The 15,225-nt window shown below is 41.1% G+C and overlaps 1 protein-coding gene across 1 annotated transcript in view; it reads left to right on the top strand.

Annotated features, from left to right (window-relative positions):
- Positions 1-12,590, top strand: part of marchf4b (membrane associated ring-CH-type finger 4b) — a 76,775-nt gene extending 64,185 nt beyond the window's left edge. Inside the window, exon 4 of the mRNA XM_060928873.1 lies at positions 12,130-12,590. Coding sequence (XP_060784856.1) covers positions 12,130-12,590 — 461 coding nt within the window. The remainder of the gene's footprint in view (positions 1-12,129) is intronic.
- The last annotated feature ends 2,635 nt before the right edge of the window (positions 12,591-15,225 follow it).

The following is a 15,225-nucleotide window of genomic DNA, read 5'->3' as shown; positions in this document are numbered from 1 at the left end:
TGACCTCTGTCATTGCCAACAAAGGGTATATAACAAAGTATTGAGATGAACTTTTGTTATTGACCAAATACTTATTTTCCACCATAATTTGCAAATAAATTCTTTAAAAATCAGACAATGTGATTTTCTGGATTTTTTTTCTCATTTTGTCTCTCATAGTCGAGGTATACCTATGATGAAAATTGCAGGCCTCTTTCATCTTTTTAAGTGGGAGAACTTGCACAATTGGTGACTGACTAAATACTTTTTTGCCCCACTGTATCTGATTCAACTCCCAGCCTTGAATATTAGCCGATAAAGTGAATTGTATTCGAGCTGAACTACGGGTCTTATTTCATCAGTTGTTCTAGTTAAACGGTTTAGGGTTAGCACGTTTTAACACTGAAGTTTTTTTTTTCTTTTTCTGAATCTCAGCTTGTTGAGAAAACTGAAAGCTAGTTCCTCATATAAGCACACACCAGAAGACCGATCTCCGGTTTATTTAAGTGAACTCTGTGCAACAAAATATTGTAACACGATTGGCCAAACTTGTCATGTGACTTCCTGTTTCAAGTTTTACAATGACAGAGAAAGGAAAGTCATGTAATGCTCTGCAGAAGAGATGTACTGTCGTGGCTTCTCAGTATATGGAGCAACAACAACATTCAAACGCAGGAGACTACAACTCATCTCATCTCATTATCTCTAGCCGCTTTATCCTTCTACAGCAGGGGTCACCAAACTACGGCCCGCGGGCCATATCCGGCCCGCCACCCCCCTTTGACCGGCCCCCCAGCCCCTCTGCCCCCCATCACTTGAACCGGCCCTATGAGGCAATCCCCAAAAGTGGTCATGGCCTATTTTTTTTTAATTGCTTTTTGGCAAATAATAACATGTCTGCATCTTGTATTTTGTTGATTTTATCAATTAAAATTGATATTTAGTTATAAAATGAACTATTCATATTTTCCGAATTTTCGTCATATGCTCGCGATCAAGCAGTGACAGGCAGCGCACGCGCAGAGAACTGTCAGTGTTCAGGACAGCAAAATGGCTAGCGGTAAGTGAAAAGCTGACGGAGAGTGCAGAGTTTTTAAAGAACAGTGGACCACCGATTATTTTTTCGTTCAGTGTAAGGACCGTGCAGTTTATCTTGTATGTAAAGAAAGTGTGCCGGTTTTCAAAGAATATAATCTGCATCGTCACTATGAAACCCACCACAAAGAGTATGCTAGTTTGCGAGGGCAAACAAGAGAAGATAGGATTCGGAGGATGAAATGCGGACTGGCTGCACAACAGAATGTATTCCTTCCCCAAACCCAGATCAACCAGGCTGCTGTCCGAGCTCGCTATAAGGTAGCTCACCTACTAGCTGCCCATGGAAAGCCGTTTACTGATGGGGACTTTGTTAAAGTATGCATGCTTGCTGTGGCCGAGGAGGTGTGTCCCGACAAGAAGGATGTGCTCGACGCGGTGAGTCTCTCCGCACCTACTATGACCAGGCGAACCGAAGATTTGGGGGACAACGTGTATGACCAGCTGAATGAGAGAGCGTCAGAATTCGAGTTTTTTGCTTTGGCCATGGATGAGAGCAATGACGTGCAGGACACAGCACAACTGCTGTGATCTATTGATCTATTGCTCATATTATTATAATTTCACTGTCTTTTAAAATGTATTTATTTTATAGGCCTATTTATTTGACCTTTATTAAGTGCTGCATACAATTATTATTTATATTATTAATAATATCAACAGGCCTACCTACAATTTATAATTTTCCACTCACCTTTGCCAGTGTCAGTCACCTCAAATAGGCAGATGTTTCTTACCTTGACAGCTTTGATATTATTTTTATTAGAAAATAAATAAATGGAATATCAGTGGTATTTCAAATTAAAACAAAGTGTGAAGACTCGATTACTACTTTTGCAAACCAGTAGTAAAGATAAACAAATATGTGCCAGGAATCAAGTGTTGATATAGTAGTGTGGATATAGTAGTGGAGATGGCCGTGCCAGGCTAGTAATCTCTACTACACAATGAGGCCTGCTGGTGGTCATATTTGTCTGGGTCATACAATTCTATGTGATATAGCTGACCTGACCCCGGCCCCCATGACAGTCAGGAACGACAATGTGGCCCCCAGAGAAAAAAGTTTGGTGACCCCTGTTCTACAGGGTCGCAGGCAAGCTGGAGCCTATCCCAGCTGACTACGGGCGAAAGGCGGGGTACACCCTGGACAAGTCGCCAGGTCATCACAGGGCTGACACATAGACACAGAAAACCATTCACACTCACATTCACACCTACGGTCAATTTAGAGTCACCAGTTAACCTAACCTGCATGTCTTTGGACTGTGGGGGAAACCGGAGCACCCGGAGGAAACCCACGCGGACACGGGGAGAACATGCAAACTCCACACAGAAAGACCCTCACCGGCCACGGGGCTCGAACCCGGACCTTCTTGCTGTGAGGCGACAGCGCTAACCACTACACCACCGTGCCGCCCGAGACTACAACTCTTTGGAAAAATAGGTACCCTATGGGTACATGTGGCTACTGCTTATAAATAAAATTGTTTTCTGGTACCATGTCCATGCAGTAAATATAGCATATATACAGTTGTGGTCAGAAGTTTACATACAGTGACATGAATTTCATCTTGGATATGAATGTCATGGCAATATTTGGGCTTTCAGTGATATCTTTGAACTGTTCCTTTTCTGTGGCAGATTGTACAGCATATATCTTTAATTAAAAAATAATAAAATTAGAATTTGGTGCACAAGTTTTAATTTTCTTTGGGTTTTCTGAAATCAACACGGTCAAAATTATACGTACAGGATCAAAAATATACATACAGCACACCTAAAATTTGGGTAAAATGTCTCTTTGCAAGAGTCACCTTGACCAAACATTTTTTGTTTACCATGAACAAGCTTCTGGCAGAATTCTGGTTGGATATTTCATAACTCTTTATAGTAGAATTGGTAGAGTTCAATTAAATTTGTTTAATAACACAATAACTTGGATACAATTGGTTGAACTGATCTTGGAATTTGCAGTTGTTTAGAAATGGCTCCAAGAGACATTCCGGAGTTGTATACATCTGTGATCCTCTTTCTCAGATCTGCACTGAGCTCCTTGGACTTTCCCATTTTACTGTGTGTTGTCAATCCGATGAGTGCTGTAAACAAACCCTTTGTATGAAGGCACAGAGAAGCTACCAACTGTAGTCAATCATGATCACTAACAGGAAGTTAAGAGACCTCAGTCTTGGCAAGATAAGAGACGGTTTGGAAGTTTCAGCACCTCTGAATGAATAATCTAAGTGAGCATATGTAAATTTTTGACCCTGTATGTATAATTTTGGCCCTGTGTTAATTTCAGAAAACCTAAAGAAAATTAAAACTTGTGCACTAAATTCTCGTGTTTTCTTTTTATATTAAAGACGTATGCTGTACAATCATTCTGCCACAGAAAAAAACAGTTCAAAGAAATTACTGAAAGTGCAAATATTGCCATGACATTCATATCCAAGATGACATTCATGTCACTGTATGTAAACTTCTGACCATAACTGTATATATTATCAATTATATTAGTCTCATCTCTTGCAAGCATCAGGGCTTGTAGTATTTTGGTTATCAATTTTGTTTACTGTGTTTTGTTCAAAATACAGTGCTGTGAACTATATCCATTTTCAAAATGGTAAGAAAGCACTTGTTCATGAATCGTCTTAGAAGCATTATTTAGTAGTAATGAGCACATTTTGTTTCACAAGTGTAGTGTAAAGACAATAAAATAAAAAATAAAATTTAAAAATTAAAGCAAATAGGAGAAATTTGACCGATTATACTTTTAACTTTTAGTTTTCACAAAGGAGCTGATTTATTCTCACATGGGACTTTCGTAATTGCAAACCGAGCGGATTGCTCAGAAGATTCCAATGTTGTCTTCGCTGCCTTCTTGAGTTTTTGTTGAACGGCTGGAATTCTTGGCTCAAATATCTGCCAAAAAGCTAAAAAAAAAAAAACTACAAAACCTATCATTTGACCTTTCAGAAGGACTAAACAAAAGCTGTGATCATCAAAAGGTCAATTTTCTTAAAATAAACACCATAGCCTTGGCGAACCACGAGGTGAATTTCATTTATCTTTTTATCTGCCAATTATCTTCTGATACTATGAAGTTATAACGAGGTTTCTCTTATTTTGTTTCTGGTTCTGATTGGTTCCGAAGTTTATCAAGAAGTAGAATGGGTAATCAAACTTGATGAATGAATGAATGAATGAATGAATGAATGAACCCTTTATTGTCACTAGCCACAAGTGCCAGCGAAATTGACCATCAACCCGTCCTTACATATACACCAGGGGCGATTTCTCAGAGACAACAAGGGAAGCCGAGCTTCCCCTAAAATTCTCTCCCCAAACTGCGGCATCTACGACGTTGAATTCTCATTAAAACAATAACTTGCATAACATAATATATGCCCAAGATTGTATTTACATTCATAACTATCCTGTAACTTATTTGAGTGATGTCTGACGAACTTGCAGACGAGAATCACCTTTGCTGCCAGGCTGTAACCAGCGTTGCCAGATACTGCTGACGTTTTCCAGCCAAAATATGTTCAAAACCCGCCAAAATGCACTTAAAACCGCCCAATCTGGCAACACTGGCTGTAACCTTTCTTATTTCAATGGGCTCTATGGCTGGCAGCCGGGTATCCGTTGCAGTCTATGAGAGGGCTCTGAACAGCCAATTTTGGCTAGTTGTTATTGGTTAAAATCGACAAAATCGTCACTTCCAGGGAAGCCGGGCTTCTCTGGGACTAAACGAGACAGTGGGAGGGACAAGAAGCCGGGCTGATGAAGGATTATTGGAGGTAGTGAGGAGGGCGGGCTCTGTACTTCGGCGTCGGCGAGGAACACGGAAGTATGATCAGTCAGTCCCCAGCGGATGTCGAGAAAGTGTAGTCATGTGCCAAAGTGCTGTCCAACTTTCTTTTCATATAAACATTTCTTCTCATTGATGTCTCTGTACATTACTCTGTAAATAAATGTAAATATTACTCGTTGTGCTCCGTTAACTTTCATCCATTCTATCAGTTTGATCATTCGTGAATTCACTCGTTTATTTCATTTGTAGTTCAATCTGGTTGTAGGCTAGCTTGAGCCTGATTGGGATCTGCAGTGCTAGCTGCTAACAGAAATTGGTGAAGTCTCTGGAAAGCACAACCAGCTAGTATGACAGGGTCACAGACCATTTTCTGGAAAAGGAGCGGAGGGCAGAATTTGTGTATAAATAGTGTGCATCATATAATGTTCATGAATCTGAAGTGTGTATATTGTTCAGTAATGTTAAGAGAATGGTGGGCTCTGTGTTATAGGTTATACCTGGGTATAATATTCAAGGTTCTGTGTGTTGCATAGCCTACCTGGTTATGAATTTCCAGACTGTGTTGCAGAAGATGTTCAAGGATGTGTTGCACAGCTGGGTGTTGTGTTAAAGACTCTGTGTTGCATATCAGGGTATGATGTTCAAGGCTCTTCGTTGAATAGCCAGTGATTTTTGGATGTTTGATATTTTTGATTAAGGATATGAGGCACTAGCCTGGCAAGCCAGACTACAACATGAAATGTACAAGCAAAAATACTTTCTGCCACTAGGTAGGGTTGTCTAGTTCACTATGCTAATGGGGCACACCTTTCTATGCTTTGATATCCGGCCTACAGGTTTTATGATGAATGCGTAAAATGGGCTTCCCCTGTTTTAAAAACCAGCAGCCGCCACTGATATACACATACGGTACATACAATTGACAGAGGGGGGAGTAGACAGGACAGGAAGACAGGGATGAAAAAGAAAAAAAATACAGAGTAACATGAGGAGAGGGGAGGAGGAAAAAAAGCAACCCCCACACTATGCTCCTTGAGGAGTACAGTGTGGGAACATTAAAAAAAAACACCTCAGCACATAAGCACAAAATACACAAGTACACTTTACAACATGAAAACTCGGGACTGGGGGGGGAAGGTTAAGGTAACCCAGCGCAAGCAAGCAGCCGTCCGTTCCTGCAGCCATAACGGCGCTGGTCGCGCACCCGCTTGTCACACTGGGGGTAAAAGCGGCGACCGCGGGAAGTGGGGGAAGGAATCCAAGAGCGTCTCACTGCAGTGATCTTCAGGGGGAGTTTTTGTTCCAGCAACAGCCTTGGCCAAGGCCAGTGCTGTCTGAGGGAGCCAAAAGCAGATAAGATTGGGATTGTTTGGTCTTGGGGCGAGTAGACGTATTCTTGATCAGGTTAAGTGCTGATTGGTTACGAAGTTTCGCTATTGTTACACTCATTCTTACAACACGATGACATAGTGGCTCCGCCTCTATGAGGCAGTAGCCACAAAAATGACACAGCAAGAATATGTGAAACTCTACGCACATAGAAGAAGGCAGGATATCATTAATCAAGCTTTAATTTAGAGTGAATATGATAGTCTGAAACAATCCTGTAATGATGACTCTTTCCCAGCTTGGGATCAATGAAGCAAATCAATCAATCTATCTATCTATGACTCAAATAAGGCCTGGAATGAAAGACTATTAGCTCATCTGCCCGACAGGTGATGAGTTTATGCCATCATCATGTGTTGTCCGTCGTCCATCCGGCGTTGTCCACATTTCACGAAAATTGCTTCGTCTCTCTCAATTCTTCACTGATTTTTATCCTTTTTGGCAGGAAGGTAGGTCTGCCTGGGGTGCATATACTGTAGCTTCTACCCAAATTTGCATAATTGCAATTAATAATGAAGATATGGAGTAATTAATCAATCCCTAACGAGCAGTTTCTACACAAATTGCTTCTTTGCCCTCAGTTCTTCACTGATTTTGATTCTTTCTGGCATGAAGGTAAGGGTACCTAGGGTGCATATAACTTCTACCCAGATTTGCTTAATTACAATTATTAATGAAGTTATGGACTAATTAAGCTTTAATGTTCAACAGCAGTTCAACAAAAATCGCTTCTTCTCAGTCAATTCCTTGCCATTTTGGATTCTTTCTGGCAAATAGATCGGTAGTCCTAGGGTGGATATACCTTCTATATATACAATAGCTTGCAACATTTATTGCTCAAGGTGGCCCACTTTAGATCATTCCTTCTGGACTAGATGGGGCCGGATTGAGCTACGCCATCATTGACAGTCTCGTTTTGATAATTGACTAATCTGATTGTCAATCAATTACGTCGGTTCTACTTAAAAATATATACTAAATACTTACAGTACCAATCAAATGTTTGGACACAGCTTTTCAATGGGGTTTTTTGTATTTTTTATCAATTTAAAGACACTTCATATATTAAAGTAATGATGGATGTCGTTTCTCTTTACGTAGTTGAGCAGTTGTTGACATAATATGGATTACTACAGTTGTGGTGTTGAATAGGGCCATTTACAGTATTTTTTGTTATTTACTGTTTACTGTTTGATCTCAACTACATTAAGAAGGCAAGAATTTCCACTAATTAACTTTCGACAAGGCAGACCTGTTAACTGAAAAGCATTCCAGGTGAAAATACAGTAACACTTTAAGAAAATACTTGAAGAACTCTTAACTACGGCTAATTAAAGGAGAACTGAAGGCAAATTTTTTATTATCAAAATTCTATTTATCTCATTTTATTAAATATCGGAATGCATTTTTGATCGCTATTTTGTCGCTGCTATAGCAAGTTACGAGTGTTTGAAATATGCTCTGTAATATATCAGTCCATATGTCAAAGCGACGACCGTAAACGAGATTCGTTGAGACCTGTGCGAGACATTGTAGGACGGAAGTAAAACATACAGCGGAAATCAAAGTGACCAACATCTGCCAACGTTGTGAAAAGACGCACGCGCCCTCTTTTGAATGCTGACGTAATCAAGCCGGAAGTTTTGTTTGTTTTGATAGCAATCAGGAAAGTTTGAAAAGAGTAGGCAGTAATCGTCATTTAAACTCATTTTTGTGCAATATTTCGTTTGGAAAACAGTTTTCAAAATGGCGGCACTGACACGTCACACTTCGAAGTCTCGCACAAGTCTCGTGAAGATCGCGCGGATAAGCGACGCCTGCCGTGGACCAAACAAACTAAATTCAACATGGCTAAAAACCGAATAGGCCGATAAGTATAATATTTAATTGCAATTAGTTGCCAATACGAGTCACGATATAAGGTTACTAAAACCGAAAACGTAACTGAATAACGCGTTAATTAAGAAATAAAGCAAGTTTAAAAATAACTTCAGTTCTCCTTTAAATAACAGGTCCGAAACTGCAAAACAACACTACTGACATTTATCATTTTGTGGCATGAGAATGTCATGTCGATCTTTTTTTTTTTTTTCAAAATCCAATACATGAACTCTCACAATGTTAACTGTTTTTACATCGACATATATTTCAGTGTGACCAACGGAAGGGTGGCACTAATCACTGGAATAGGATCTTCATTCCAAACGCAGATTTGTTCAATTCTGCCCGGTAACATTGAAAATAAAGGCCAACATCCACTGACTGTTTCTCTAACCCAAACACCCAGATGCTAATTTAATTATACTTGATGTGTTGGTGTCAGTTTCATGTATGAAATCAACTGCAAAGCTTTGGGGTTTACTGCTAGTTTTTAATTCCTAGAATCAGGGAATCAACATTTTGGGTTCGACTCTCAGCAACCTTGGATTTGATGACTTGACACATAGCAAATATTTAAATAATATTGGCTGGCATTGAGTGGTATATGGCAGCACGGTGGTGTAGTGGTTAGCGCTGTCGCCTCACAGCAAGAAGGTCCTGGGTTCGAGCCCCGGGGCCGGCGAGGGCCTTTCTGTGCGGAGTTTGCATGTTCTCCCTGTGTCCGCGTGGGTTTCCTCCGGGTGCTCCGGTTTCCCCCACAGTCCAAAGACATGCAGGTTAGGTTAACTGGTGACTCTAAATTGACCGTAGGTGTGAATATGAGTGTGAATGGTTGTCTGTGTCTATGTGTCAGCCCTGTGATGACCTGGCGACTTGTCCAGGGTGTACCCCGCCTTTCGCCCGTAGTCAGCTGGGATAGGCTCCAGCTTGCCTGCGACCCTGTAGAAGGATAAAGCGGCTAGAGATAATGAATGAATGAGTGGTATATCAGATATATTCCATTCAGCGGGCGGCACGGTGGTGTAGTGGTTAGCGCTGTCGCCTCACAGCAAGAAGGTCCAGGTTCGAGCCCCGGGGCCGGCGAGGGCCTTTCTGTGTGGAGTTTGCATGTTCTCCCCGTGTCCACGTGGGTTTCCTCCGGGTGCTCCGGTTTCCCCCACAGTCCAAAGACATGCAGGTTAGGTTAACTGGTGACTCTAAATTGACCGTAGGTGTGAATGTGAGTGTGAATGGTTGTCTGTGTCTATGTGTCAGCCCTGTGATGACCTGGCGACTTGTCCAGGGTGTACCCCGCCTTTCACCCGTAGTCAGCTGGGATAGGATCCAGCTTGCCTGCGACCCTGTAGAAGGATAAAGTGGCTAGAGATAATGAGATGAGATGAGATGAGATTCCATTCAGCTAGCATGATACTGAATGAGTCGAAGATGAGTAGTTGAATGGAATATAATATCTGATATATCACAAAAAAAATCCAGCCAATATTATTACACATACACATTCCTTTCGGGTGTTCAACGCGTCTTTCTCTTTCAAAATTCTCTCAAAATCTTCTGTATTTAACGACGCAAACCTGGCGGCCATGTTTGTTTACAAATTGTCCCAGTCACTCGCTAGCACGGAAGTTTTACACCTCTGACATGTGACGTCATGTTTTCTTGACAACCATGCAAGATCTCATCTCATTATCTCTAGCCGCTTTATCCTGTTCTACAGGGTCGCAGGCAAGCTGGAGCCTATCCCAGCTGACTACGGGCGAAAGGCGGGGTACACCCTGGACAAGTCGCCAGGTCATCACAGGGCTGACACATAGACACAGACAACCATTCACACTCACATTCACACCTACGGTCAATTTAGAGTCACCAGTTAACCTAACCTGCATGTCTTTGGACTGTGGGGGAAACCGGAGCACCCGGAGGAAACCCACGTGGACACGGGGAGAACATGCAAACTCCGCACAGAAAGGCCCTCGTCGGCCCCGGGGCTCGAACCCGGACCTTCTTGCTGTGAGACGACAGCGCTAACCACTACACCACCATGCCATCCACATGCAAGATCGTAAACCATATTCAACGCTCATTCTCCATTGGGTAGAGTGACGTAATACATGTAGGATAAGCTATATGCTCACAATATTGCATGCTGTCAAACCAAATTAATGAAATCCACTAGAAGGGAATAGAACATGTTTTTATTCCATTGAAAAAGTGTCCTGTATGAATAATAATAAAATGATATTGCATTATTGTGTGAGGAAAATTGGTTCAGTTAGCGTCCAATTATTAACTGTCAATGACATTTGTTGTAAGTTATTTTTGTTGTTGAATTTGATCAGTGTTGTAAGTTATTACATTCCTAGGCCTGAGTAATCCGGAAAAGTTTTTATATATATTTAGGAACTGTCTAAAAGCGGAGCTCCTGATGAGTGCATGAACAAAATACATGTATTTGCAAGGGCACAAAATCAACCTAAATAGAATAATAAGAGCACATAGACACAGACTACAACACGCACACGGCGCCATTAGGACTAATTACCTTGCACCTGTTCCTGATTAGAGTGCAATCACAGCGCATACATATAAGGACTCTCAGTAACACACAGACAGTATCATGCTAGCTGAATGGAATATATCTGATATACCACTCAACGCCAGCCAATATTATTTAAATATTTGCTAGGTGTCAAGTCATCAAATCCAAGGTTGCTGGGAGTCGAACCCAAAATGTTGATTCCCTGATTTTAGGAATTAAAAACTAGCAGTAAACCCCAAAGCTTTGCAGTTGATTTCATACATCAAACTGACACCAACACATCAAGTATAATTAAATTAGCATCTGGGTGTTTGGGTTAGAGAAACAGTCAGTGGATGTTGGCCTTTATTTTCAATGTTACCGGGCAGAATTGAACAAATCTGTGTTTGGAATGAAGATCCTCTTCCAGTGATTAGTGCCACCCTTCCATTGGTCACACTGAAATATATGTCGATGTAAAAACAGTCAACATTGTGTGAGTTCATGTATTGGATTTTGAAAAAAAAAAAGTGATTGACATGACATTCTCATGCTGCAAAATGATAAATGTCAGTAGTGTTGTTTTGCAGTTTCAGACCTGTTATTTAAAGGAGAACTGAAGTTATTTTTAAACTTGCTTTATTTCTTAATTAACGTGTTATTCAATTACGTTTTCAGTTTTAGTTACCTTATATCGTGAGCAACTAATTGCAATTAAATATTATACTTATCAACCTTTTCGGTTTTTAGCCATGTTGAATTTAGTTCATTTGGTCCACGGCAGGCGTCGCTTATCCGCGCGATCTTCACGAGACTTGTGCGAGACTTCGAAATGTGACGTGTCGGCCAGGTGTCAGTGCCGCCATTTTGAAAACTGTTTTCCAAACTAAATATCGCGCAAAAATGAGTTTAAATGACGATTACTGCCTACTTTTTTCAAACTTTCCTGATTGCTATCAAAACAAACAAATCTTCCAGCTTGATTACATCAGCATTCGAAAGAGGGCGTGCGCGTCTTTTCACAACGTTGGCAGATGTCGGTCACTTTGATTTCCGCTGTACGTTTTACTTCCGTCCTGCGATGTCTCGCACAGGTCTCAACGAATCTCGTTTACGGCCATCGCTTTGACATATGGACTGATATATTACAGAGCATATTTCAAACACTCATAACTTGCTATAGCAGCGACAAAATAGCGATCAAAAATGCATTCCGATATTTAATAAAATGAGAAATAGAATTCTGATGATAGGAAATTTGCCTTCAGTTCTCCTTTAAGCGTGGAATGAATATATGTTGTCAATTAGTTTTGGAATATATTTGTGAAAACTGTTATATCCTTATTTCTTTGGCTAAAACGTGACATGCTTGCCTGTACCTTCATTTTGCAGGCTACACTTTAAAGTAACCAAAAACAATGAAATAACATCACAGCTCTGTTTTCTGTGCTCTCAGCTCTGATTGTCCACGAGGGCCCTTCCGTCTTCCGCATATTCAATCGCTGGCAGGCGGTAAACCAGAAGTGGAAAGTTCTGAACTATGATAAAAAGAGAGACAGCGAGGAGCTTAAGGCCAGTGAAGGCGAGTGGACTCTCTCTCTGCTCCACCAGCAGGAACAGGCGGGAGCCGGTATATCACCGTCAACCTCCTCGTTAATGGCTGCTGCAGCAGCTCCCGATACACCAAACACCACAGCAGCAGGAGCAGCAGCAGGAGCAGCAGCAGGTCTCACTACAGAGGACTCTTCACACAACCACAGTAATGACACTACAGGGACTGACCATCACTGTCCTTATAGCTTTTTTCATCTCTTCAGTCACCTTCGGCCAAACGAGCTACGCAGCCAGTCAGGAAACACCAGCAACACCAGCAGCCATCAGCCCAGAGAACTGGTCATGAGAGTAACCACTGTATGAGCAAAATGACATGAGCTGCCTTATCAACGTGGACTTGGAAGGTCAAAAAGCACAAAGCGTCAATGTTTTAATGGTCTTGTCTGACTGGAAGAAAAGCACAATTTCTGTTTTGGTGCATAGGACGAAATCTGGATCGGATTGTTGATAACAATTGATAGCTATAATGAGAATTTGCTGCAATATTGCAGATACTAAAAAAAAAAAAAAAAATTATCTGTACCTTTACAATACAGCTTTGTCTCTGAGTCAACCTGTCACACATTGACCTTCATGTTTAATTCATTTATCTGTAAATGTGACCACACCATGTGTCCATCCACACCATGTCAGTGAGAAAGTCCGGGCAGCAGGGGAGCGGCTCATGAAATGCTGACACGGCAGGCCTCATGTCCCTTCTGTCAACATTCTGTATTGAACCACTGTACAGTCTGAACGTTTACAGGTCAAAAATGGTTTATCTCACGGGTGAACTGTTCTCAAGTGTTTTGTTTTTTTCTCCGAAGTCACTGTAAAACTGAAATTTCAAAAATAACCGAAGAGATAGGACTCTTACAATAACTAACTGTGCGTTTTTGTTTTTTTTTTCTTTCCCTGAGGAAGGCATTACTTTCTTAGTCATATGGGATGCCATGAAGTGCTTATGTCAGATGTTTCCTATTTCCACATGGTGTTTCTCCGAGATTACTTTTGCCTTGTTGCCATTTCAGTACTGAAAAGGAAATAAACTTTAAATATGCCATTGTGAACCCGAACGTTAATTTGAATACGGTTTCCCATTTAATACAAAAATAGGGTGAAATCACTCTTGGGTTATTTCAGAGCAGGTGTGTTGGAGATGAATCAGCAGGAAGTGCTTTAAGAAGCCGGTATCTCCCAATTTTCGGTGCCTACCGTCTGTGACCCCTGAATAATTCAGTCCATGAAGTGCTGATATCAATGGGCACAAGGTACAATAACAGCTTCCTTGGGAAAGCCTGGTGCGGAGAGTTCACAGCAAATTAATTTTCCCCACTTCTCTTTGCACTTTTATTGATGTCAGCGTCTTTGTGCCGCAGCACTCTTGGAAATGAGTCAAAGGAGGAGGAAAGCCTGTTTGAGAAGTGAATCAAAGCTTTATGTCTTTTTTTTTTTCCAGGAGGAGAAGATATCAGATATTTTGACACACACACACACACAGCATCTAAATCTTATGCCGTTTTTAGTGCATGAAATATTTTTTTTTTGAAGGAAGAGGTATGTTAGGGCATTTATTTTGTTGCTGAAGGTTTAATGGTTCCCATAACTGCTTGTGGCAAGCCTGGAGTAGCTGTCAAAATAATGAACAGAACTGTACATTTCTGCTCGGAGTCCCATTTTATGGCATATTTCAGAATCAGCATTAAATCACTGGGGTTTATTGGTTCAGGGTGACACATAAGCCAGAAACATTCATTCTTACAAAACATAAGTAGCTTCTTGGATGGGGAACTGAGATTTGTTGATGACGTTGGACACTGATGAGGCGTTCACAAGTGATAATTAAAGTTCTAACACTGGACTGGCTTTTAAGAAAATGCAAAAGGACATTTTGGGGGAAAATCTACAAATCAATCAATCATAGATGTACACTGACAGTCAATGAAAATGTCCAGGTGACATTTATGAAAATAATTTTATTCATAAGCTATGAAATCATGTACTAGAAGCTTACAGATCAATATACTGACATTTAACTCGAGATGAATAAAAAAAAAATCACAATTGTTGTGAGCTTTGATAATGTACAGTCTGAACAAAATGGATACCCTGTAATTGGAAAGTTGCAGCTTCAGTACCGAGTATTGTCCCCACCAACAGCAATACAAGCCGTCAGTCTGCGACGCATACTGCGTATCAAACGGCGAATCCTGTCTTGTGGAATGGCCTGCCACTCCTCTTGAAGAGCCTGGAACAGTTGACCTCTGTTCGTGGGACGAGGAACACGGTTCTGGATCTGAACACCAAGGTGATCCCATAAATGCTCAATGGGATTGAGATCAGGTGAATACGCAAGCCATGGCAGGGTTTGGACATTCAATCGACGCCCAACTTCTGAAAAACTTAGGCCGGCTTGCACCATGCCGAGGGCCCGCCATCTGTCATCTGGATTTAACCGTGGCATCTTGGACATAAGGAATACAAAAGTCGGCTTTTTCATGGCCTTAATAAAGGCTATCCAACCCATCCTTTCAACGGTGTACAAATTTTTGTTTTTCTCCAAAACAGCACTTTGAGCTGATTCCTAAAGACCACTCCCTGAAGACTATTGAAAAATGTTTGGATTGAGGAGAACTCATTAATGACTTCTGTGCACGCTATTCAATAGAAACATCTCAAAACAAACATTTCCCCAACTCCGTATTGCATAATATGTTGAATTATTGACCTGGACTTTTTCATTGACTGCCAGTGTATTTATCTTCGATAAACAGACACATTCGAACTAATATCCATCCATCCATTCATTATCCATGACTGCTTATCCCATGCAACCTGGATCCTATCCCAGCTGACTGTGGGTGAGAGGCGGGGTACACCCTGGACACGTCGCCAGATCATCACAGGGCTGACACATAGAAACAAACAACAATTCACATCTATAGTCAATTTAGAGCCA

This window comes from Neoarius graeffei, chromosome 9 (assembly GCF_027579695.1).
Source record: "Neoarius graeffei isolate fNeoGra1 chromosome 9, fNeoGra1.pri, whole genome shotgun sequence".
Classification (NCBI taxonomy): Eukaryota; Metazoa; Chordata; class Actinopteri; order Siluriformes; family Ariidae; genus Neoarius; species Neoarius graeffei.
Note: the sequence above shows the minus strand (reverse complement) of the source record. Positions and strands in the feature narration are given on the sequence as shown.